Here is a 22,542-nt window from a genome sequence, read left to right on the forward strand (position 1 = left end):
CTCGATAGCTAAAATTCATCATATCTGACACGCACATTTCTGCTCCACCCAAATGTCCTTCAGTGTTTGGAAACACGAGCTGGATTGGTTCTGCGTTCTGAAATGATCGAGAATGGACCAGTTCAAGGAAACGCCCCGGTGTTCTTTGTTTCCTAACTTTTTGTTCATTTCAAACAAATGCTTTTAAAGAAGCGATTCACATAATTTCTCCAGAAAGATATCAATTATGCAGTAGGGATTAAATTAGGTTTTTTTTTGTTGTTGTTGAACATCAAACAATAAGCACTAGGACCCAGAGGCCCATGAGTGAGGGCAAAGTAAAGCTGGCAGGAGCAAAAGAATGAGCCCAAATGTAGGACTGGCAGGAGAACGAGAGCCGGGAATGCTCGGACAGGCGGATAGGACGAGGGCGAGACGAGGGTGAGACGAGGGAGAGATGAGGGATCAGGGTGGATGAGGAGAGACGAAGTGACAGATCGAGATTCACAAGCAGATAAGGAGCAACAGAAGGAGGAGTGAAGGGACGAAAGGAGGGGAGGGGCCTGAGCTGCCCAGGAGCTTAAAAACAGCAGAGCGCGAAAGGGAACCTTCATAACACGTAGTGAACGTGGAGTAAACTCGAAGCGCTCGTCTGGAGGAATAAATCAGCATCGCTCGAGGGCCTATGGAGCGGAAAGGAACCGAGGAAGCAAAGCAACAGAGGGACTGTAAGGTTAGTGAGAGAGCAGGGAGTTACTAAGAGAGGCGAGGCGATCCCACCCACTGAGCAAGTGTACCATACACACACACACACACACACACACACACACACACCGGCTTTATCACAGCCAGTCACGCTGTAACAGAACCGTGTAGCTGCCTAATCATCACACAAACGCATCAACGGTGCCACACATGCTGTATTTACGGAGTACACGCACAAGGACTCGTAATTCAAAGCGCAACCTGGGGGAGTTTAGACTGTAGCAAGAAGGCATAGAGAGTCTTGGATGACACCAGGGCAAGACTGAGCTTGGAGGGGGAAAAAATTTTTTGTGACGTTAGGAGTTGTAGCTCAAGATAAATATTCCTGATCTCCAGAACTGAACCTCACAAAGAGATTTTCCTTTTTTTTTTTTTCTCCCCCCCTCTTAAAACCATCCCAGTACTTTTTCTTCATGAGAAGCATCAATCCTTCGAGGAACTGAGGATCCATCTTCACATCAGCTATATCCATTTGAGAAACCCCGTTCTGGAAAACACTCTGAGAAGCTCAAAGATCACTCTTCACCTTCCCGGGAGTGGGATGGGACCTGAACACTGAGGATCCGTGAGAAATCACTGCCCTCTCACCCCGCACCATGTTGCCCTGGCATGGGCCGAAAGGGCCGCTCCTGCCCCTGGTCCTGAGCCTCCTACTCACCACCTGCACTGGACAGGACAGCCTAGAGGATCTAGAGCTTGACGATGAGAGCAATTCCGTGAGCACAGAGAGTCCTGTAAGTCCAGCATCCATGCCCATGTGGCGTGCACCTGTGTTTAATGCACAGGGGAATGTTTTCATGTGGTTTTGTTGCACGCATCTTGCAAGCATGTGGTATTACACAAGAGGTGAAAGCTAGAGTAATATGTGTGTTCGAGTTCTGGAAAACGTTGCCTCGTACTAAATGACCGTAGTCTGTATTATATACCTGACCCTGCCGGTGCATGCTCCGGTGGGAATGCTACGGCGATTTCTAGCGACTATGATTGATAAAAATTTGGTGACTATGTGTTCTGCAGGAGACCGTGTCTTCAGACATGGACATAGTTGACCCTCACAGGACCTGGATAGCTTTCAGGGATAACTCAAATAAGGGTGGAAACAAGAAGCCCAAACAAAATAAAAGAATCTCGAAGGTAAGGTTCTGACTTTGGGACTTTTGGACATGTATGGCGAAAATCTTACAGAAATGAAGTGAACCAAAATGTGAAGGATGTATGTGCTATTGCTTATAGAATAATATTTTGGAGAAGCCCGAAAAGGGTGTTTTGGTTGACCTTAAAAGGTATGTACCCTACAAAAAGTAGAATATCATAGGACGTGAACAACCCTGGAGGAATTCTTTCACCAAGGTGTGGTACATCTCTTCCTTCCGTAGTTCCTCCCTACACGTAACAGGTGTAACCCCTCTTAATTTCTCCAGCATGGCCTGCCTGGTCCTCCAGGCCCTCCCGGACCCCAGGGGCCTCCTGGTCCTCCTGGCCCGATGTTGCCCAACCAGGACGAGATATTGGAAGACCTCCAGCTAAAGCTGAAAGGTATGGCAATATAAATGATTCTTAGATATAAAGGAACTAGAAAGACCAAAGTCACCTGTTAAAGAGGTCATAGTTCATCCAGCCTGGTCAACATGCTGTCCAGACCAATCACAAGTCTCAAATTCACCTATTAATTTTGACGCAGGCGTGTCATACATTTCAGTGTTGTGTGTGTGTGTGTGTGTGTGTGTGTGTATATATATATATATAACATCACCTGGTGTGTGCCAATGTAGAAATGTCCAGTGTTAGTGAACCTGTGCCTCAGGTTCTTGTTCTAGGCCTCCAGGATGTAATCTAATTCTGCTGTAGCCCATCCACCTTCAAGTTGTTCGGAGATGCTTTTCTGCTCACCCGGGTTGTAAAGAGTGGCTATTTGAGTTACAGTAGCCTTCCTGTCCACTCGCTTTCTTTTTCCACATCATTCCGTGTAAACTCTAAAGTGAAATGGCGCACTTATATAGCACTTTTATCCAAAGTGCTTTACACAGTGTCTCATTCACCCGTCCTCACACGCACCAATGGTAGCAACTTGGGGTTCAGTGTCTTGCCCAAGAACACTTCGGTATGTGGGTCGGGAATCGAACCGCCAACCCTACGATTGGTGGACAACCCGCTCTACCACCTGAGCCACAGGCGCCATGTCTAGCCACAGCCACCATGGTCTAGAGAGTATAGGAAATCAGCAGTTCTGAAATACTCAAACCAGCCCATACCACGGTCATAATCACTGAGATTTGCCCGTTTTTGATGTTTATTGTGGACGTTAACTGAAGCTCTTGACCTGTATCTGCATGATTTATATGCACTGTGCTGCTGCCCCATGATTGGCTGATTGGCTGATTGAATAATTGCGTAAATGTACAGGCATTTCCGGTGCGTGTATGTGTATATGTTCACGTGTAATGCAACAGTAAATCTTACGTTTTCACCGGAAATTCATAATACACGTACGCAAGCTTCCGCTTAATTACACGTTCCTGAGGTAAAACATTCTGGGGAAGAAACCTTGCTCATAAAAAATAAATAAATAAATGTTTAGCATTTTAGGAAGGAGTCTCCAGTGTCAGCGCTTTGTAACAGTCAGAGGTAAAGCTGTAACCCGAGTCTTCTGACACGGAAAGCCTTCAGGACGGACGGGTTTGCGCTCCGTGGTTTCTCGCTAACCTGCCGAGCTTCGTTTTTTTTTTTTAATGAACCTTTTTCCCCTTCCTCACTTTTAAAGAGAGAGGGGAAAAAAAAGAAAGGCCAGTGAAGGAAAGACTGTTTACAGCTGCTAAATCCTGACCGATAACGGGATCTAGCTTCTTTCACGGACGTTCCACGACCATAAACATAACTATAAATGGGTTAAAAGTATCGTGTGTCCTTCTCGAATAAATAAAAGTCGTAAACATTGGCAAATTGCTGTCTTGCAAGAGGAATTAAACACTCCAGTGCGTGCTCTTACTGGAAAGAATACTCGCTTACCAGAGTGTGATCGAAATGCGCTGCAGAGCCGCTTCAACACTTAAAGACCTGATAAATAATTCTTACTTTTGCTCCAGGCCAAGATATCGCAACCAGGCCGGAGGAGCCAAGTTGTGCATAACCGAATAAAACACCCGAACACGTTATTACACGTACAGATAAATAAGTATTAACACACGCAAACCTGCGTATACGGAACTAATCCCGACAGTGAGCCGCTAAATTTTATTCATTTTTTAAAAATTTTTTTTTTTATTAAACCCCAAAATGAACGCCAGTAAACGAGTGCAAAGTCAATGTAATTAAACATAATTATACATGCTACAAAGCTAACACATGTAAGTCATACATCGATAAGCCTCTAAACCACATCAGCAGACGTGAGACTTAATTACTTAAATAACAGCTTTCAAAATGTGTGATGGTTTTTATTACGCACAGAACACCGCAGGCCAACGGCGACACTGTGAGAAACGAAACCGCGCACCAGACGGCAGCGAAATTCTCAAACCGAGCAAAGGACTGGATAAAGAAATACAGTTCAATAATAATAATAATAATAATAACAACAAAAAATTAATATCAGTTCAAAACTTGCCGCCTGCTCAGAATAATAGAAACAGTAGGTTATGTAAGGAATAAAAGACTCCAGGACAAAGCAGTGTGGTTGGAAGTGGGTTTATTTTCCTACACCCGCATGCCACGAAGTGTTTTATTTCTCTTCTACCACAGCGGTTTTAAAACTACGATACTTTTTAAGTTGAGCTCGTCATGACCGAGAGAGAGCACTCGTCTCGTGTAAACTCCTCTGACGTGAAGATGTCGGAAGTGACGTTTTTACCTCCGACGCCGGAGACTCCTTCTGTAAACGTTAAGTGAACGTCTGGTTACGGAAAACTGTACCGGATCGACCGTTCTACACCGTTTTAAAGCTGTTTACGCGGAAGGCCTGCCGTACAAGTCCACGCGAATCGATGGAAACGGTGGCGTATTAGAACGAGCGCGTTAAATGATGTGACTTGTAGCTGTACTTCTGTCAGAGCTGCTGTTCTGGAAAATTCATCAACACCTTCTGACCAACGTTAACACCGTCGATACGGCAACCTGTACGGTAGTTTCAGACAACTTGCAGTTTTGCGTCAAAGATCAAACTGCCTTTGTGTGGATGTCTGACTGATGTATTAAATGAATGCGTTGGCCTGAGGGGGGTGTGTGTGCGTGTATGTGTGTGTGTGTGTGTGTGTGTGTGTGTGTGCACGCCAGCCACACATTGCGGTGTGTCGTATTGTCTTGCGCGTTTGTCAGGGATGTCGCACGTTTGATCCTGGGCTGGTTTGATCCTCTAATAGGTGTAATTTTCTTGGACGTCAGTGCGACTTGGCCCCGTTCTAGAATTCCCTGGATTCCACATTGTGTGTGTGTGTGTGTGTGTGTGTGTGTGTGGAGTGAGTGTTGGCAGTTGGCCAGGAAAGCAGACACAGGTCTGTTTGTGCTCTGGAGCAGCGAGCTGCAGGCTGTTCTGACAGCAATATAAAATATAAAGGCTCTTATTCACACGGCAAAAACACAGTGGCGCCGCAAACTCGAGTATGTTCAACCCCTACACACACGCGCGCGCACACGCACACCCTCTCCATCCACTCATACGCACTCTCACTCCAAATATTTACATCTCTTTTTCAGACACAGATTGTTTAATGACTTTATATGTAGCCAAGTGTCAGTCAAAGATAATCTCGAGCGTTTCCAATCTCGCTTGTTTATCTTCAGAATTTAAGACTTGAGAGCAGCGAGGGTGTGAAGTGCTGACAACTTAGCAAATAGCACAGCTATAACGTAAACACTCGGAGCAGTAAGGCGAGAGGAGAATAAAGTCGGGTAGCTATAATCCAATTGATTTTTTTTGGTCACGTCTGATTTGAAAGATTATCTGCAATCCGAACGGCAAAAACTACATTGCAAACGACTATTTCTGACTTTTGGAGATTATTATTATCCATCCATCCATCCATCTTCAACCGCTTACTCCTTTTCAGGGTCGCGAGGGAACCTGGAGTCTATCCCAGGGGATTATTATTATTATTATTATTATTATTATTATTATTATTATTATTATGCGACTGCATTTCTAATCAAAAAATTATTTGTTTCACCGAGTGGTGAAACAAAGGAGATGGCGAGTTCGGATCCCGACGATGCCACAGCCTTCACTGGCCGGGAGTCAATAGAGGAAAACTGGCCGTGCTGTCCTGGTGGGAGGGGCATCACGATGGGCTAGTGTCAATCACAGGGACACTAGCCAATCTCGGTCATCTTTCAGCTCATGTATGAGAGATGGCACTTTCCTCATAATGCAGCAGGTTGGAAAGATGCAGTTGGTTGGCTTAACATGTCTTAGAGGAAGCATGTGATAGCCTTCACCCTCCTGTTTGCTAGCCGTCATGTGATCGAAAGCTGGCTGGTTGCGGGGGGATTGGCCAAAACTAAACTAGAGAGAAAATAAGAGACGTTATTGTGTTCGTTTGTTGAAGTCAGGGTTAACAACTGAAGTAGTCTCCTCTTTTATTTTTTTCCCCTCTTTTTTTTTTTTGGCTGTCTGTGCTAAATACATCCAGGACTGTCGCTGGATTCTACTTGCTCATGATTCATGGAATTATTACATAACCACCACGAACCATCTCATCGTCGTCATCATCCACCGTGGCTGCGTCCCAAACCACACACACAGGCCACATAAACATCTCCACAATTATCTCACCATCATCAGTCCACCGTGGCCGCGTCCCAAACCACAAGCGGTCCGCTTGCTTTTAGTGAATATTCACCCAAAGTGTGGAACTCCCACAAGACGCACTGTACAACAAGCACCGTTCTTACTTTTTAGTTATTTTTGTTGCATCGTTTAACATTTATTATTTTTAAAATGATTTATTTACTACTACGGCTATATCCCACATAGACACCACCATAAGTGTCGCCTGTATTCAGTGTGCACATTATGTTCAAACACAGTGCATTATGGGTATTCTGTGTGTCCTCATCCATCGTATGTTCTCTGATCAGGAGAACCCAACTAGGGCAGTATATCGTGAATAGGGTGTGTTTTTTTTGGGACATGTGGTTAACTAAAACTTTGCCTCTTGTTGCTGTCAGAGATGGTGGGCAGTCAGTGTGTACTCTGTGAACAGCCCCCCCGCGTGGCCACAGCCTTCCACAGCCACCTGCACCACAATCTGCTGGTCCAGAGACGGAGCCTGCAGGAGCTCCAACCTTTCAGCAGCGTAAGTTCCTTAAACTCAAACCGTCAGCGTTGCCGTTTCTTGGCTGAAAGCCGTGACTCTGGCACGCACGCGGCGCCCCACGCGTCTGGAATAAACTTCAAACAGCTTAAATGTGGATTCTGTTATACGATGTCTGGGGCTTTAACACGTTTTATCACGAACCAGAATCAAAAAGTCGCTTTATTGGTGAAGTCGGATTAACCCACGAGAACACCGGCAATCTCACACACTCTCTCAGGTTTACATTTAAAGCTTTTCATCAATCCAAATGGATTCATTTGATTACAGATTCTGAACGAACTGTATATAAGTGTGCACTGAATGCAAATTTTGCTTCATGTCAGCATTAGCATGACCGGTTTTATCATTTCAGTCGAAGTAGCTAACGTCGGTTGTGTTTTTGATCACTTTTGCATTTTAAACTTGTATCTGAAATGATGTAATACTTGTTACTTGACTGTATAGACACGTTCTTATCTTTAATTTGAGTCACCATATAACGTAATTCATCTTATTTTCACCAGCACTCTGTCCTCCATGTTGGCTTTTCTCACTTCTCCCCCAAACTGCAACCTGATTTAAAAAAAAAAAAGTTCTGAATTATGTCCGTTGTATTTTTAAACTTCTTAAAGACCCAGATATACGTTCCACCCCTTTTGTGCTTCCTGATGGATTACACACACAAATTAATAATAATAAATAATAATATATTACCACAGGATAAATATTCATATTTTTTATTCTAATGTTTGAATCACCTTGAGACTATTTCTCTGTTTATATCATTTAAATATAGAGTAGAAGTTCAAATTAAATCTGCACATGAAGGATTTTTATTCCAGTTTCATCATCAGTGGAATTGTTTGGATGCGTGTAAACCTTGAAATGAGCAAAATATGAAGAAGAAATAAAAGCCTAGTGTAATAAATAGATTATAGTGTGTGTGTGTGTGTGTGTGTGTGTAGTAATCGCGATATGCGTCTGTTTCACATTATGTACAAATTGAATATGTATGGCTTTATACATTTGGTTTGAAACGTTTCATTTTTCTCTCGCTTATATAATAATGTCGTCTTTTGTTTGTAACTCCGCACCGTATATTGTAAAACGAGGCCCTTGCCCTCAATGTGTTTTCCCAGATTGAAGTAAATGAAATGAAACGAGCCGCTGGCACACAGATGAGACGAGCTGGCGATGGAAAAGAGCATCTGGAATAGTTTGAGTCATTTCTCTTCTCTCTCTCTGCTTCCCGCAGCCTTCAGACACGGAGCAGTTTCACCAGAGAGGCCAGGGCTTCAACGCCAGCAGCGGCCGCTACACCGCGCCGGTGTCGGGGTTCTACCAGCTCATGGCCAGCCTGGTGCTGGGTGAGTCAGTCCACAGTGCACACGCTACGGCATGACGTAGGGCTGTGTGGGTTAAGGCTGATGGCTACGTTCATCAGAGTTTTGAAAGAAACAAGGCACTTGTGTTTTACAAAACGTGCTTCATGACGTGCGCAGGCATTTAACTCTAAACAGAGAAAACGATACTTCGGTGAAAGTGTGGTGTATTATGTCAAAATCGAAGAGTAAGCATTTGTAACTTTTTTTTCTTATGACTTAAGTTGTGTAACTGTTCATACAAAGTAAGTCGGAGGAAAAGTTACAAACACTAGCCCCCTACACTCTTAACCGTCAAGTCCCGTAACTGGTAATATGAATCGATGTTAGGGGCGGGGTCAGCATTTGCAACTTTACTTACGGCTTTCTTTATATGAATATGACTGTTAAGGGTTAGGGGCGGAGTTGGCGATTGTATCTTCTCTTCCAAATTAAATCGTTCATATGGATGTTAGGGGCGGAGTTGGCGATTGTAACTTTTCTTACAACCTAATAATTAACAGTTACAAAAATTAAGGCGGAGTTACCATTTCCAACTTCTTATGACTTCATTTGTACAAACAGTTATGAAGGTTGAGTTAGGGGCGGAGTTAAAATTTGTAACTTCTTGTATGACTTAATATGTATGAACGGTTATGAAACTTAATCGGGTTATGGGCGGGGTTAGCGCTGTCAGTTTTCTTACGACCTAATTATTACGGACAGTTAGAAAAGTTAAGCTTTAAGGGCAGAGTTACAATTTCTAACTTATTGTGTATGGACAGTTATGAAGGTTAAGAGTTAGGGGTGGGGCTAACTTGTGACTTTTCTTATAGCTTAATTCATGAGAATTAATTATTAATAATCAGGACCGCTGTAAACTATTCCCCCGGTGAAATATAAATGCCCTAAAATGATAAAGTAGATGCCGTGAAGTACAATTACTAAAGAGCCTTTCATCTCTGACTGTGATGTACTGACAACTGTTATTATTAAACGGTACGGTCTTTATACCGAGAATATTTCACATTCTTCCCCCAACCACAATCGTTGCATCATGCTGCATGTTAACGCTCATGCCCTCCCTGCAGCGTGGTTGCATCATTTATTTATTCAACAGTCAGTGCAAGTGTAACAGTGACAGATAACGCTCAGGGGAACAGGGTGTGGTCTTTACACCCAGCATCCACCCACTACAATGCATCCCTCATTTCATTTGTGCGTGTGTGTTTTCAGAATCCAGTGAGACTCAGAAAAGGACCCAGGGGCGACAAAAGGACAGCGTCAAGGCCTCGATATGTATTGAGTCTCTGTGTCAGAGCAACATGTAAGTACAAAGCCAGGGTTGTGTGTTCAGCAGATTTAGCTATAAAATTACATTAGCTAGTTTTGTTTCCCATGGACACTATGACCAAAAGTTTTTGGACACCTGTCCATCACACCCATTCCAGATTTATCCCCTTTTGCGGTTTATAATAAGCTCCACTCTTCTGCGAAGGCTTTTCACTGGATTTTTTTTTGAGCGTGGTTGTGGGAATTTGTGTTCGTTCAGCTACAAGAGCATTAGTGAGGCCTGGGGTGCAGTTCAGCCCAGAAGGTGTTCAGTGGGGTTAAGCTTTGGGCCTCTTTAATTCCAATAAAGGGGAAATTAAAAAAAAAAAAAAAAAAAACCCTGTACAGTCTTATACAATTGCAGCAACAGTTTGGGGAAGCACCACATATTGGTGTGATGTCAAGTGTCCACAAACCTTTGGCCACTTAGTGTGTATTACCCACAGCACACGGTGAGGGTACACCAGTTTTAACATTGACAAAAAGAAGAGTACTACTCTACTAGTATGGAGGTGCTGTAAGTCTTGTTCAGCACTGAAATGGTGGTCATGCTAGACTTTCAGCATGCGAATACGGGTAGCGTCCAGATATCACCTCACTCACCAAGGCATCGTGTTTATTTATTTAAAAAATCCATACCTGTAAAAATATAGACACCATTATAAATCATATATCCTCAATCGTGGGTTTTCTGAAGAGGTCACACCATGACGTGTCGATCACACGTCTTCACGTGATCCGAATTCGCACATCAGAGCTTTGGACTGCTGTGAAATTTCTTTGCGTGAGGAGCAGCACTTCCACACCGGTTTAATAAAGTCATTGTGTACGCACTTACTGTCATGGAATTGTTAAGACTGCTGTCGTTCTGAGATAACGTCTTATCTCTTGAGACGCAGGGAAGTGACCTTAAAAAGAACTACATGAGTATTTCCTAAACTACATGTTGCAACCATTTCATTTATTTCCTAAATGAAAGACAAAAGTGGGATTATATTTGTAATGTCAAAATATACATCAGCACATGCCTATTAGTCAATCAACTCGTTGCTCACTATTTGGCAGCTGGAATGAGGTATGATGTATTGGGACGTGACAAAGTAGCAGATGATGAATGGTTTTGCAATGGTGCCGCAGGTCTCTGGAGACGGTAACAGGCGTGAGTCCTGCAGGAGGAGTGTTTAGCATTCTGCTGACAGGAACCTTATACCTGCAGGTAAGAATGGCTAACACACACCGACACGCACACTTATGACGCAAAATACAAGTGAGGGTAAAACCTCATGCATACACTGTATGTTGATTAACTGTAAACAGCATAACCATGTCACATTTTGTTTAAAATGCTGTGTAAGGAAATTACTAGAATATTGTTTACACTCCTTACATTCCTCGGTCTCTTAACGAGGCTGCTGGATAATACGCTTCAGGATGAACGCCTACGAACTAAACTGCTCGTTCGAGTGTTGTTAAAGCAGACTAATACTCTGTGTGTCATAGTTTAAAAAAAAAAAAAACACAATGTTCTGTGTTTTTTTTTTTTTTGGCCAGTGATTACAATTTTTTTTTAAATACTGTCACATGACAAATGAGGGCAAACCAAACTGTGTGTTTTGCAGGTTGGAGAGTACGTGTCTATTCTAATTGACAACGGAACAGGATCGGCACTGACCGTCCTCCAAGACAGCTTATTTTCTGGCATCCTTCTTGGAGTATAAGACCACAAAGACAACACACCCTCACCAGTCACTTTAATAGGAACACCTGCTCATTTATGCTGTTATCTAATCAGCCAATCAAGCAGCTACAGGTCAAGAGTGTTGGTTAATGTTCACACCAATCATCAGAATGGGGGAAAAGTGTCACCCCTGTGACTTTAACCGTGACATGGTTGTTTGAGGATTTCACACACACGTCTCTCGAGTTTACACAGAATGGTGCGGAAAAACATCCCGTGAGCGGAGGGTCCGCAGGCTGAAACGCCTTGTCCTTGAGCAGACAGGAAGTCTATAATCACTCGCTCTTTACAACCATGGTGAGGAGAAACACATCTCAGAACGCACAACATAATGAACCATGAGGTGGATGGGCTACAACAGCAGAAAGTCACATCAGCTATCATGCACACAGACTCACGCAAACTGGGAAAAAGTCCAGGTGATATCCCCTCCCCTCCCCTCTAATCTTCAGCTGTCCGTACCCATGATGGCCTCAGATTCCCGCTCTTGGCTGACAGGAGTGGAACCCGGTGTGGTCTTCTGCTATTGTAGCCCATCCTCCTAAAGGCTTGAGGTTTTGTGCGTACCGAGATACTGCTCACCACAGTTGTAAAGAGTGATTATATGAGTTACTGTATCCTTCCTCGGACCAATGTTTTTAGCACCATTTTGTGTAAACTCTGGCAACCCCAGATGATCAGCAGTTTCTGAAATAAATCAATCAAAAAAACAACACAGCTCAGACTTTTTCCTCCTCCTGATGTTTGATGTGAACATTGCCTATAGCTCTTGACGTGTATCTGCATGATTGGCTGAGTACATTAATGTGCAGGTGTTCCTAATGATGTAGACGGTGAGTAGACAGACACGGACAACTGCAGGTTGACATTCAGAGAGAGAGAGAGAGAGGGGCCAGTTTTTTCTCTCGGTACATATTTCTTCGCTTGTAATTCAGGAATCATATCAGCAGTGATAATTATGGCGTTTCCCCAAATATCTACGCTTTAGCATCTAACACATCGTCACCTCGACAGCGGGATAATCACACAACTCCGACACATTTAATCGTCTGTCCAGAGAGATGTACGTATTTTTCCATGTGCTGTGTTTGTAAGCTCACAGCTGTCCACTGAACAAGATAAAAGAAATTATATACGTATTTATTTTGCATTTTTGAACAAGTGTGAATGTTAATAAAAACCTCGCTGAAACAGAGCCTGACGTGTCTTCGTTTACAGGAGTAGCGATAAAACGTTTCGGATTTAAGCATATCGAGAGTCCAACACTGGATGTTTTTGGTTAAACTGAAAGAAACGGGGCTACAGAATCAGACGGTCTGAGCGGGGATTAGTTCCTACAGGTACAGTGTGATTGTGACTCACCTAGTCTGGGAACACTGGGCATGAGGCAGGAATACACACTGGCTGGGATGCAAGACCATCGCCGGGCAATTTAGCATAGCCCATTCATCTACTGGCATGTTTTTGGGGAACTGGAGAACCCGGAGGAACCCCCACGCAGACACGAGGAGAACGTGTGGAAAGAGAGAGACACAATCTGTTCATGCTTTTTCACCAGACAGACAGTGTAGTTCTTGTTTTTCAGACAGTCATCCTGTACGTGTAAATGTGATTTAGACACAGAGCAGAGGCTCTTAGTGCTTCAAAAATGCATCACATCTCTTTCAGACTGAAATCTACCAACACAAACCTGAATCTGCGGTGCGGCGTTTTAACGAAGCCCACACGCTGTGTTCACTGCAGCATTTTATTCCTCCAAATGAGTTCCATGCACGAGTGTGTGCTTTTATATTTTTGGGGTTTAGGTTGGTGTGATATGGACACAGTGTGATAGAGAGAGAGAGCGAGCGCGCTCCAGTCACAGCTGGGTTTCTCTGTGTAAAGAACTATTAAGAACCCTAAATCGATTTTGGCGAGTTCATTTATAGGCTTTGATCTACACATTTGATTTTTTTTTAAAAACTATTATGAAGTTTAATACTTGGCCTGGAAACATTTACGCCTTTCGAGGCAAACCGTTTTTCCTAATTTTGCCGTTACGAGGCTGTTTTCCTGATAAAAGCACCGACCCAAATAACACTTTCGGGTCAGTAGAACGCGTCGTAAACCGTTCAAACATCTCAGGTGTTCCCCCCCCCCCCGAGATAACGTTCCTCACGTAACGTTTATAAACCTTCCAACGACGTCGCTCTAACATGTTTAAACGTGGTAACGTCAACCCGAACACTTCCAAAACGTTAGCTCCTCTCTAACCGGGAACGGCGCGTGAAGAGTTTGTTCATTTCTTTGGGAATTGTAACGTGACGATAGCAGCTTGGTTTTCAAACGCACGACCGAGCTCGGCCCGGACGCTCTCTGGAAACTAGATTGAACGTGGCCTTCGTGATAATCCAGGTACTCCATGAAAACACTCGTATCCGACGTTTTGCTCGCGGTGTTGGAAATTTACGTACAAGACGACTCGCTGACGGTACGCTTAGCGACGAGTTCCCGCCATTTTACGTTCGGATCGCTTACTTATTTTAATTTCATACCAAGAACACGATCCAGAACAAATCCATAAATTAAGACGGATTTAAGACAAGCTATTCAGCTATGACGAAAGTTATGGCACCCTATAAAAGGGAGAAAGTGTGCGTCTACGGTAGCCGACTCGCCGCGGTGGCTGAGCTGAATTAATGGAAGATTTATCACGCTTCAGACACGTTCCTTCGCCGTTTCGTCTCTTTTGCCTTTCAGGGAGTCGTGTCAGCGGGGCTAAATGCAAATTGATGGATAATTGGCGCAGGAGAGAACGGAGGAACGATAAATCAGCTAAACTTCCGTTTCGACCTACGAAACCATTTACACACAAGTTTATTAACATGACTGATAAATCAGTTTATACATAAACACTTTTGTGAAAACAGAAGAATAAAATAAAAAGTTTTTAAGTGTTGAGAAACTGGACCTATCCCAGTGAGCACCGAGTGACCAGAAACATCTAGACACCAAAACTATGTGCTGAGGGGGAAAAACAAACCCCCCAAGTGATTCGGATTAAAGATGGAGGTTTAAAACAAACAAACCTGGGTGACCAAACAGGACGTCGCTGACTGGCTACGTGTAGGTGAAGGGGAGAAGAAATGGGAGAAATGAACCTGGATATATATTAAATTAGTGAAAATGTGTGAAGCTGTGTTTTATGATGATCAGACTGACATATACACACATATATATATAAAATTTTAAATATTCTCTTATTTTAATGACTGTTTTAGTCATTAAAGTTGTAAAGATGCTCGTCATTAAGCGGATTCACTCCCAGGAACACGCACGCAAAAATGAGGGCCGTGGACTGTGTGCTCTACTGAGGGATAAGAGATGAGGTCATCATGCTCAAATAGTGGCGCCTGCTGTCTGGCTCTGTGCCCCACTCTCTCAACACACACACACACACACACACACACCCCTTCCAGGGAAATATCCAACGCTGCGTTCGTGGTACGAGTGCCTTTCCTTACGAGGGCCTTCAAATAATGTGCAGAAAGATAAATGATCCCATCATAATCATGTGGCTATTTACTCATGATGGCTCCACTGAAAGCAAACTCATTAAACACACACACACACACACACACACACACACACAGAGCACTCTACCCAGCCCGTGTCTGCCAGCTTGTTTCCTGTTAATTGCACAACATGGCAGGCTTTCAGTGTAGAATAAATTATGTTTGTTTTTCAGGAGAAATGAGTGAGTTTCCACGCGCGGCATTACGACTCGCTCCTCCGCCTCGCTTCCAGCACATTCCCCACATCCCCCACCACCACCACACAGTCTGCTCCCTCTTTTCTCCACTCTCTCATCTACAACAATGCATTGTTGCCAAAACACATAATATCCATTGCAACGCAAGATTTTAAGAAATAACCCTAAAATAACAGACCTAAATACTGACGAATGATGTTTGTATTGGACTCCTCTGATCCAGACCGACAGTATGACATACGCAAACGCGCCTTTTACAAACAAAACACTCGAAATTAGTTGTTCGGCTACAAAACCGAGGCTTAAACGTTGTGTACACACACACACACAGTATTATATACTAATCACGGCGACAGTTCAGCCCAGAAACTTTAAAGACCATTTTTAATCGTGGTCTGTCAAGTTGAAAAGCTTCTGAAGTTTGCACTGGAGCTAACAATTAAGGGAAGCTAATAGCTACCAGTTTAGCATAGTAAAAATTTTATTTTATTTTTTTAATGTATAACTAAATCATCATATATTCGACATCCTACAGGTAACTAACATCGTTTGCATATAAACCGACTTCATTATCAAAACGGGAACCGTATTAGCATCCGAGTTCCTTCTAATCAGTCAGTTTGCGATCCAATTTGCGGAGCTTTTTTGTGCGTTTATTTCTCCCCAGGAAACTACTCGAATCGGCGAAATCGCGGCTGCACAAAAATGTTTCGCGCGCTCTTTCACAGTGACGTTCGTTGGTAAACGAGACCTTGTAGCTGTACTCACGTTCGACGCACATGAATCGAAGAGAGCGCTGACTGAACGCGCGTTGTGATGACGTCACGTGACGCGTCTCGGCCCAGATCTGTGGAAATTTTTGTTTTAATTGCAAGCTCCTCCCGATATTATCGTCATTTTGCGTTAATTTCTGTGAACGCAAAATCGTGAAAGCCTGGAGGGGACTGCCTAAACAATCCCACTTTCAAACTTTAGGCCACACCCCCTACCTGAGACTGAAGCAGGTATGACATGACAACCAAGCTGATTATACATATTAATTATTAGGCAGCATGACTATATAATATCGATACCGTGATTAAAATGACGTCACAATACATTTTTACCAAGTTATCATGCTATCGTTTTATAAAATAAATAAATTGATGTACAAAACTGTATAGATTCTGCAGATCTATATAAATTTAAACATTACCTCATAAAATCATATATAAACAGGTTGTTTTTTTTTTTTTGGCATATCTATACCTTATACATCATTGTTATAAACCCAGCAAGCCGGGGAACATCCGACCGAGACGAAGCCCATCCTGACATGCGGAAACTCCATGCCTGAGAGGATGAATGTGCTTGCTGAGAGATGTTCGAGTCAGACATGAGAGCAGATCATTAGGGGGCATGTGGATCATCTCGCCACAGATATTTATCATCTCACTGAATCCAAACTTTCCACTCATTTCATCCTCACCTGCCTGCTGGAGCTGCATAAATGTTCATGTTCCCACATCGCCCCCTGTTGGCCCAAATTATACAGCACGTAATGTTGAATACTTACATTTTAAGAAGAAACATCCCTGCTCTCAAATGTTCACACACACACACACACACACACCTTTCAAAACTGTACAGAAATCGTGAAATATTAAGATAAATAAAACAACAATGTGACAAAAAGTGTGCCGGTCTAACATTGTGTCAGCCTTTGTTTTAGCTGACACCCCCCCCCACACACACACACAAAATCACAATAATAATAATAATAATAATAATAATAATAATAATAATAATAATAATGAGTATTCCAGCTCTTCAGTGCGAGTCGGCTCAAAGAGTCGACTCATTCGCAAACGACACATGAACATTGCGGCATTAATGTACAGTAGTTAGCACACAGATGCAGCTAACATCAATTACCACAAAATTAATAAACTACCTAGCTACCTAATTTAGTTAGCATTCAAAGTAGTGCATGTGAATGCCTTCGCTACGTAAAACTGGCATTTAAATACACAACAATATCAGAGTTTAATATAGAATTTCACAGCCATTAGCTAACTAATTATTATGTACCAAACAAAAACACCAAAAGTGCACTAAAAGTACCAAACAATTAATTAGCACTTGCTAACACTTACCAGCCAGAGTTCCTCAGGAGGATGTACCAAAAGGACCCCATTTAAAATAAATAAATAAATAAATAAATAAATAAATAAATAAATAAATAAATAAATAAGAAGAGTAGAATTTTACGAGTTTTGCACTGTCCAGTTCTTTCCCCTTCTTTTCTCTTCACTTTTGGGCTCCATTTTCATGTTTATAATCGAAATCCATAATAATGTTTTGCCATGTAAACTGGCTGCTGCACTGCTACAAACAAATCGCTTCAATTAGTCCAAACCACGTGTTAGACCAACCATAAGTGGTTCTTAATCACGTGACACAACTAGACGCATCCTATTGGATAAACCACGCCAAAGCCAGTTACCGAACCCGGAAAAGTTCCCGGATTACCTTTCACCTTCCGCAATATCTGGGTAAAATAATGTTACATTTCAAGAGGGGCATTTCTTAATTGAATGTAAAATGTTATTAGATATAATTAAAAAGAAAAAAGTTAATTGTATATATGAAGTAGTTTTATTTGCCCTTCATTATTTACTTCTAAAAGTACTGGAGTGGTTAGTGGAGTGTTATAACTGATTTATGGTAGCATACCTTCTTTCATAGCTCATTAGAATATATATATTTTTAAATGAATCTCATCAAGTACAAGCAAATTTACATATGTTCATGCTAGTTGTGATTACAATTTCCCGTTTTTTTGTTTTGTTTTAAGGACCGCTGAAATAGTCTAAGTAATGTGCCTCTTTTACCAAAAAAAAAAAAGCATCTTAATCAAACATTTGTATTTATGGATATGAGTCATACATACGTGTATACATTTCTTTTATTTTAATTTTAAAACACTAAACAACAAATTTTCCACATGATTACATTAATAACTCATCAATAGTTTCAAAGAAAATGCAACAAAAAAAAATATGCTGCTAAAAATTGCTGATATAAAATGTATAATTTCTTCTTTTTTTCACATGTGTAAAATAAGATATGTTATTACAGTACTTTCATGGTTTTATTTAATTATTTATACTTTTTTTAAGGATTAGTGCTGCTTTCAAATCCCAAAATAATCCCGGCTATTTTCAGTGAATCAAATCATTTGACTCAGCTCACTAATAAGAGTCGACTCTTTTGGCTCTACAGGGGCTCACTGCCATTTCCCCCTGATTCTTTTAATCACTTACATTCAGAGTGTTCATAATAACAATATAAGGTGGTTTGAATATCACACTATAACTTTACAAAACAAAAAGTGCTAATTATAACAGTTAGGTGGAAATAGTCTACATTTACCTGTTTCACACAGGCCATGTTAAAAAGTAATCAGCATCGATATAACATGCTAATTGTTAGCCAGCTACTTTCCAATACGATTGATATAAATTGGCCTTCCAAGGCACCTCAACAGTGGAAAACTTTTGGAAAGGGAAGATTTTTAAGTAAAAACAATGCTGGAAATGATTTGCCCTAAACTTCAGGGCTTGCATTGAGCAAATCAGATGTTTACAAAATGCAAAGGCACTGCCATTCATACAAGTTTTTTTTTTTAGTCCTATCGTCTAAACCAGCCCAGCCTGGGAGATGATGGACACGCTCTCAGAGTGTACCTGGGCACCATTTTGGGCGTTTTAGGCACTTCCAATGGAGCAGCAACTTTCACCGTATTTTTCCCATAAAGTCTCTTTTCGTAGTCTAGAAGCTGGTCCCAGAATCCTGAGTTGAGGCGGATCGAGGGTCTGCTCTGCCTCACCCAGTGGTGCGCCTGGCACAGTGTCACTCCCTTGTACTTCATGAGGTAAGCCATGATCAAAGCAGGTGAGCGACTCATGCCTGCCGCACAGTGCACCAACGTTCCACCCGCTCTATTGTTATGAATGCGGGCTCCCACTCGGTCAAAATGCTCACTCAGACGTGCAGTGGGAAGATCAGGTACTGCCACACGTACACACTCGACTCCTGGGTATGTGGGGCAGCTGTGGGACAGAGTGGCGTTTACGATGAGTGTGATGCCCTTACGAGTCATGAGGGCTCGATTGAGAGGGGCGTCGGCTCCGCCCAGGAAAAGGCTTGGGGTGATCTGCGACAGAGACATGAAGCTGGAGAGGACAAAATTTCAAGTTTACTCCTAACAACTAGATCACCAATTGACTCTACATTCACATTCCACTCACTAATTTTGCAAGGCACATTCCAATTGCAATAAAAATCACCAAGCTTTCCACTCTCTTCAACCAATCCCACACCCTCTGTTAAAATGATCTATGCCTCAAGGGTTGCCTTTTAAGGAAAATGGATGGACAGAACAGCTCTGTGCTTCCTGGGGGGTGGAGCTAAAGTTAGGGCCACTTAAAATATAAACAGAAGCCTGAAACAAGAAAACCAGCCATATGCATGACATGGCAAATCTGCAAATAACAAAAATAACGGTTTGACTAAAGTATCAATAAAGCTGTAGGATGACTATAAGTTGATAAACACTTTTAAAAATTACAAACCGCACCTTTAAACGGAAGAAACAGTATAAAAATACATCTAATAAGACCATGTGTAATAACAACTGACATGTTCAAGAAATATTCTGAACATTGTTTTCCATGCTGGACTTTTGGAAATTCATTTTGAAACATTTAATTAAGTGACATTGAATTGAATGAATATGCTTTTACAGGGCAGCTCACAGGTAAAAAGTCCAGTTCTTCGATATTTTAACAGTAGAACGCAATAGAAATAGAGGAATAAAAATATACAAAGCAATAAAAATATACAAATTCACATCACCACCTATCGGGGAACTACTTTAAATGTCCATTATAATAATATCGTGCATGTTCAAATAGTGTTGTTAATAGCACATGCCTACATTCTATTTTATTTATTATTTATGTATTGTACTTGTTTTGCTTTACTACGCCAAGTGAAGTTTGAAATAATTTCCACAGAGTAATTCATGTGATTTTAATTGACTGACCTGGTCCCTTGTTGTGTTCTCTCTCTCTCTCCTGACTTGTCTGTGTTTCTCTGCTATAGAAAATCAGCTGTTGGCACTCTCGATCCATAAAAAGGCTTTGGGAACTAGAGATCTATAGAGAGGGAGGTTAATTTTAGACAGGTTAAGCAGCTGTGGACGGGCCCAGAGGAATATCTGTGAAGCAAGTTCACAGTAAATGAAAATTGTTTACATTCTTTCTTTCTTTTTTTTAAAAATTTTTTCTCCTCAGCCCAGTCGTTACTGTGAATTTTTCTTTGATTTCAAGCTGGGATTAAATATAAAAGAAACATCAATTCTAAATCTCAGCTCTTTAGTATTCACTCACAGACACGGCCTTTATTTGAATATTTTTAGCCTTTTATCTGCCAGAAATAGCATTTGTAAGAGTCAAAAATAGGGTATTTGATGTTGTGACATCAATATACAAATGACCAAGTTTCATATGTATGAAGGTATAACGGTATGGAAATTTTTTAAAACACAATTCTCAAAATTATTTTAGATATTCATTTGGTTTATATAAAAAAACAAACAAAATCGACTGTTACATGAAACAACAACAACAACAACAACAACCTTTATTTTATTATATTTTCTCTTTTATTATTCCACCTTACGTCAAGACAAGCGACTAAAGTGGAGAGGTCGCGTTTTTATGACGTTTCACCACTTCCTGTTTGGGTTCCAACGCAACAATCATGGCGGAATTAAACCGACAGCTTCAGGAATATTTAGCCCAGTCCAAGAGCGGTGCAAAGACAATATCGCAGTCGAGCTCCAGCACCACTGTGAACATCGATGACGCCGACAGGGGTGCACCGGGAAGCTGGTTCGGTCGGTGGTCGAGTTCGTTCTCGGGACGCGGCGGATCTTCGACAGGCCCGAGCTCGAGCAGCGGGTTTTCCTGGCCGTGGTCTGCGGAACCCGATCCGTGTCTGCCGGGTATGAGTCGGTCTCAGCGGATGGTCGCATTCGGGGTGTGTATCTTATTTTCGGCGCTGTGCTTCGGGCTCTCGGCTTTGTATGCGCCGCTGCTGTTACTGAAGGCGAGGAAATTCGCCCTGCTGTGGTCGCTCGGCTCGCTTTTCGCGTTGATCGGCGCCGCCATCCTGCGCGGACCGAGCCGCTTGATCGCCGCCCCGTCCCCGGGGGCCGTGATATACCTGTGCTCGCTGGGGGCGACGCTCTACGCGGCGCTGGGGCTCCACAGCACCATGCTCACGGCGCTCGGAGCCATCGTGCAGATCGGCGCTATAGTGGGCTACATGGTGTCTCTGGTGCCCGGTGGCAGCGCGGGGATGAGGTTTGTCGGTGGAATGGCTGCATCGGCTATCAAAAGGACAGTGACCGGAAAAACCATGCCCATATGAGCACAACAAACTACAGGACTGAACACTAAGAATGTCTTTTAAATCTTGGGATGCTTAATGTATTAATCTGGTGTGCAGATTATACGTCAGTAGACTGGTTTCTGCGTTTATCTGGATTAAATGGAAACTAATTCAGATTGTTCCACTGTGAAATGAGGACCAAAGTAGTACTTATGCACGTCTAACACATTTCGTGACTTTGTAAATAAAGATTCGTGGAGATTAACAGTGTGTGATGCATATCTGGGAATTATTTGTGGCGTCTGATAGGAGAGGAAAAGTATCTACACCCATTTGGTCCAGTTTCTTTCTATCAGGATTCATCTCCAACCAAATAACTTCCTCTAGGAGGAAGAAACACGTTAAATCAGTGCCTCCGGGATTTTGCGATGGTAGAAATGAACGCACAATCAAACAAACGCCGCAATCATCAGAGCTGCTTGAAGTTTTGCAAATTTGCAGTAATTCAAATGATATATAGCTAAAAGGTCTCATTTGCCAAACATCACTATGAATGACTATGCAATTGCCGTTTTTGCCAATTCAACTAGTCCCCCCCCCCCACACACACACAAAAAACCCTCAGCAAGTCGCATTACAAATTTCAAAAAACGTCGCAGACAAAATCGAGCTTTTTTGACCGCAACACTCATGAAAAAATTCTTGTGAGATCCTCTTTGACCGATTAATAAACACAGTGGGGTAAGGAATACAACACCGGCACTCTAGACACACAGCACGGTGTTTTATTCCTCTTGTACCGCAGCCACGTGTCAACACTTTTATTTTTTTTATCTACTTAAAGCTGCGGAATGTAAGCGAAACTAGTTAGTTCCCGTTCACACTTGG

At 42.3% G+C, this 22,542-nt stretch overlaps 3 protein-coding genes across 4 annotated transcripts; 2 read left to right on the top strand and 1 right to left on the bottom strand.

Annotated features, from left to right (window-relative positions):
* Nucleotides 1-380: 380 nt before the first annotated feature.
* On the top strand, nt 381-12,657 carry si:ch1073-184j22.1 (erythroferrone). The gene is made up of 9 exons (XM_017496110.3): nt 381-712; nt 1,146-1,478; nt 1,762-1,878; nt 2,166-2,280; nt 6,904-7,031; nt 8,287-8,398; nt 9,629-9,719; nt 10,862-10,940; nt 11,344-12,657. The coding sequence occupies exons 2-9, from the start codon at nt 1,341-1,343 to the stop codon at nt 11,440-11,442; spliced, it is 879 nt and encodes a 292-aa protein (XP_017351599.1). The 5' UTR covers nt 381-712; nt 1,146-1,340; the 3' UTR covers nt 11,443-12,657.
* Nucleotides 12,658-18,149: 5,492 nt separating this feature from the next.
* Nucleotides 18,150-20,500, bottom strand: si:ch1073-184j22.2 (dual specificity protein phosphatase 14). Of its 2 annotated transcripts, none has more exons than XM_047162790.2 (2): nt 20,303-20,500; nt 18,150-19,411 (listed from the first exon to the last, which is right to left on the bottom strand). In XM_047162790.2, exon 2 carries the CDS (start codon nt 19,355-19,357, stop codon nt 18,887-18,889), a length of 471 nt encoding a protein of 156 aa, XP_047018746.1. In that variant the 5' UTR covers nt 19,358-19,411; nt 20,303-20,500; the 3' UTR covers nt 18,150-18,886. The 2 variants fall into 2 exon arrangements, with proteins under 2 accessions (XP_047018746.1, XP_017351034.1); XM_017495545.3 differs by having other exon boundaries at nt 18,150-19,430; nt 20,303-20,498.
* A 479-nt stretch (nt 20,501-20,979) lies between these two features.
* sft2d3 (SFT2 domain containing 3) lies at nt 20,980-21,924 on the top strand. Its single transcript, XM_017495544.3, has one exon. It carries the CDS (start codon nt 21,022-21,024, stop codon nt 21,691-21,693), a length of 672 nt encoding a protein of 223 aa, XP_017351033.1. The 5' UTR covers nt 20,980-21,021; the 3' UTR covers nt 21,694-21,924.
* The last annotated feature ends 618 nt before the right edge of the window (nt 21,925-22,542 follow it).

The sequence above is a fragment of the Ictalurus punctatus genome, chromosome 20 (genome assembly GCF_001660625.3).
Source record: "Ictalurus punctatus breed USDA103 chromosome 20, Coco_2.0, whole genome shotgun sequence".
In the NCBI taxonomy this organism is placed as follows: Eukaryota; Metazoa; Chordata; class Actinopteri; order Siluriformes; family Ictaluridae; genus Ictalurus; species Ictalurus punctatus.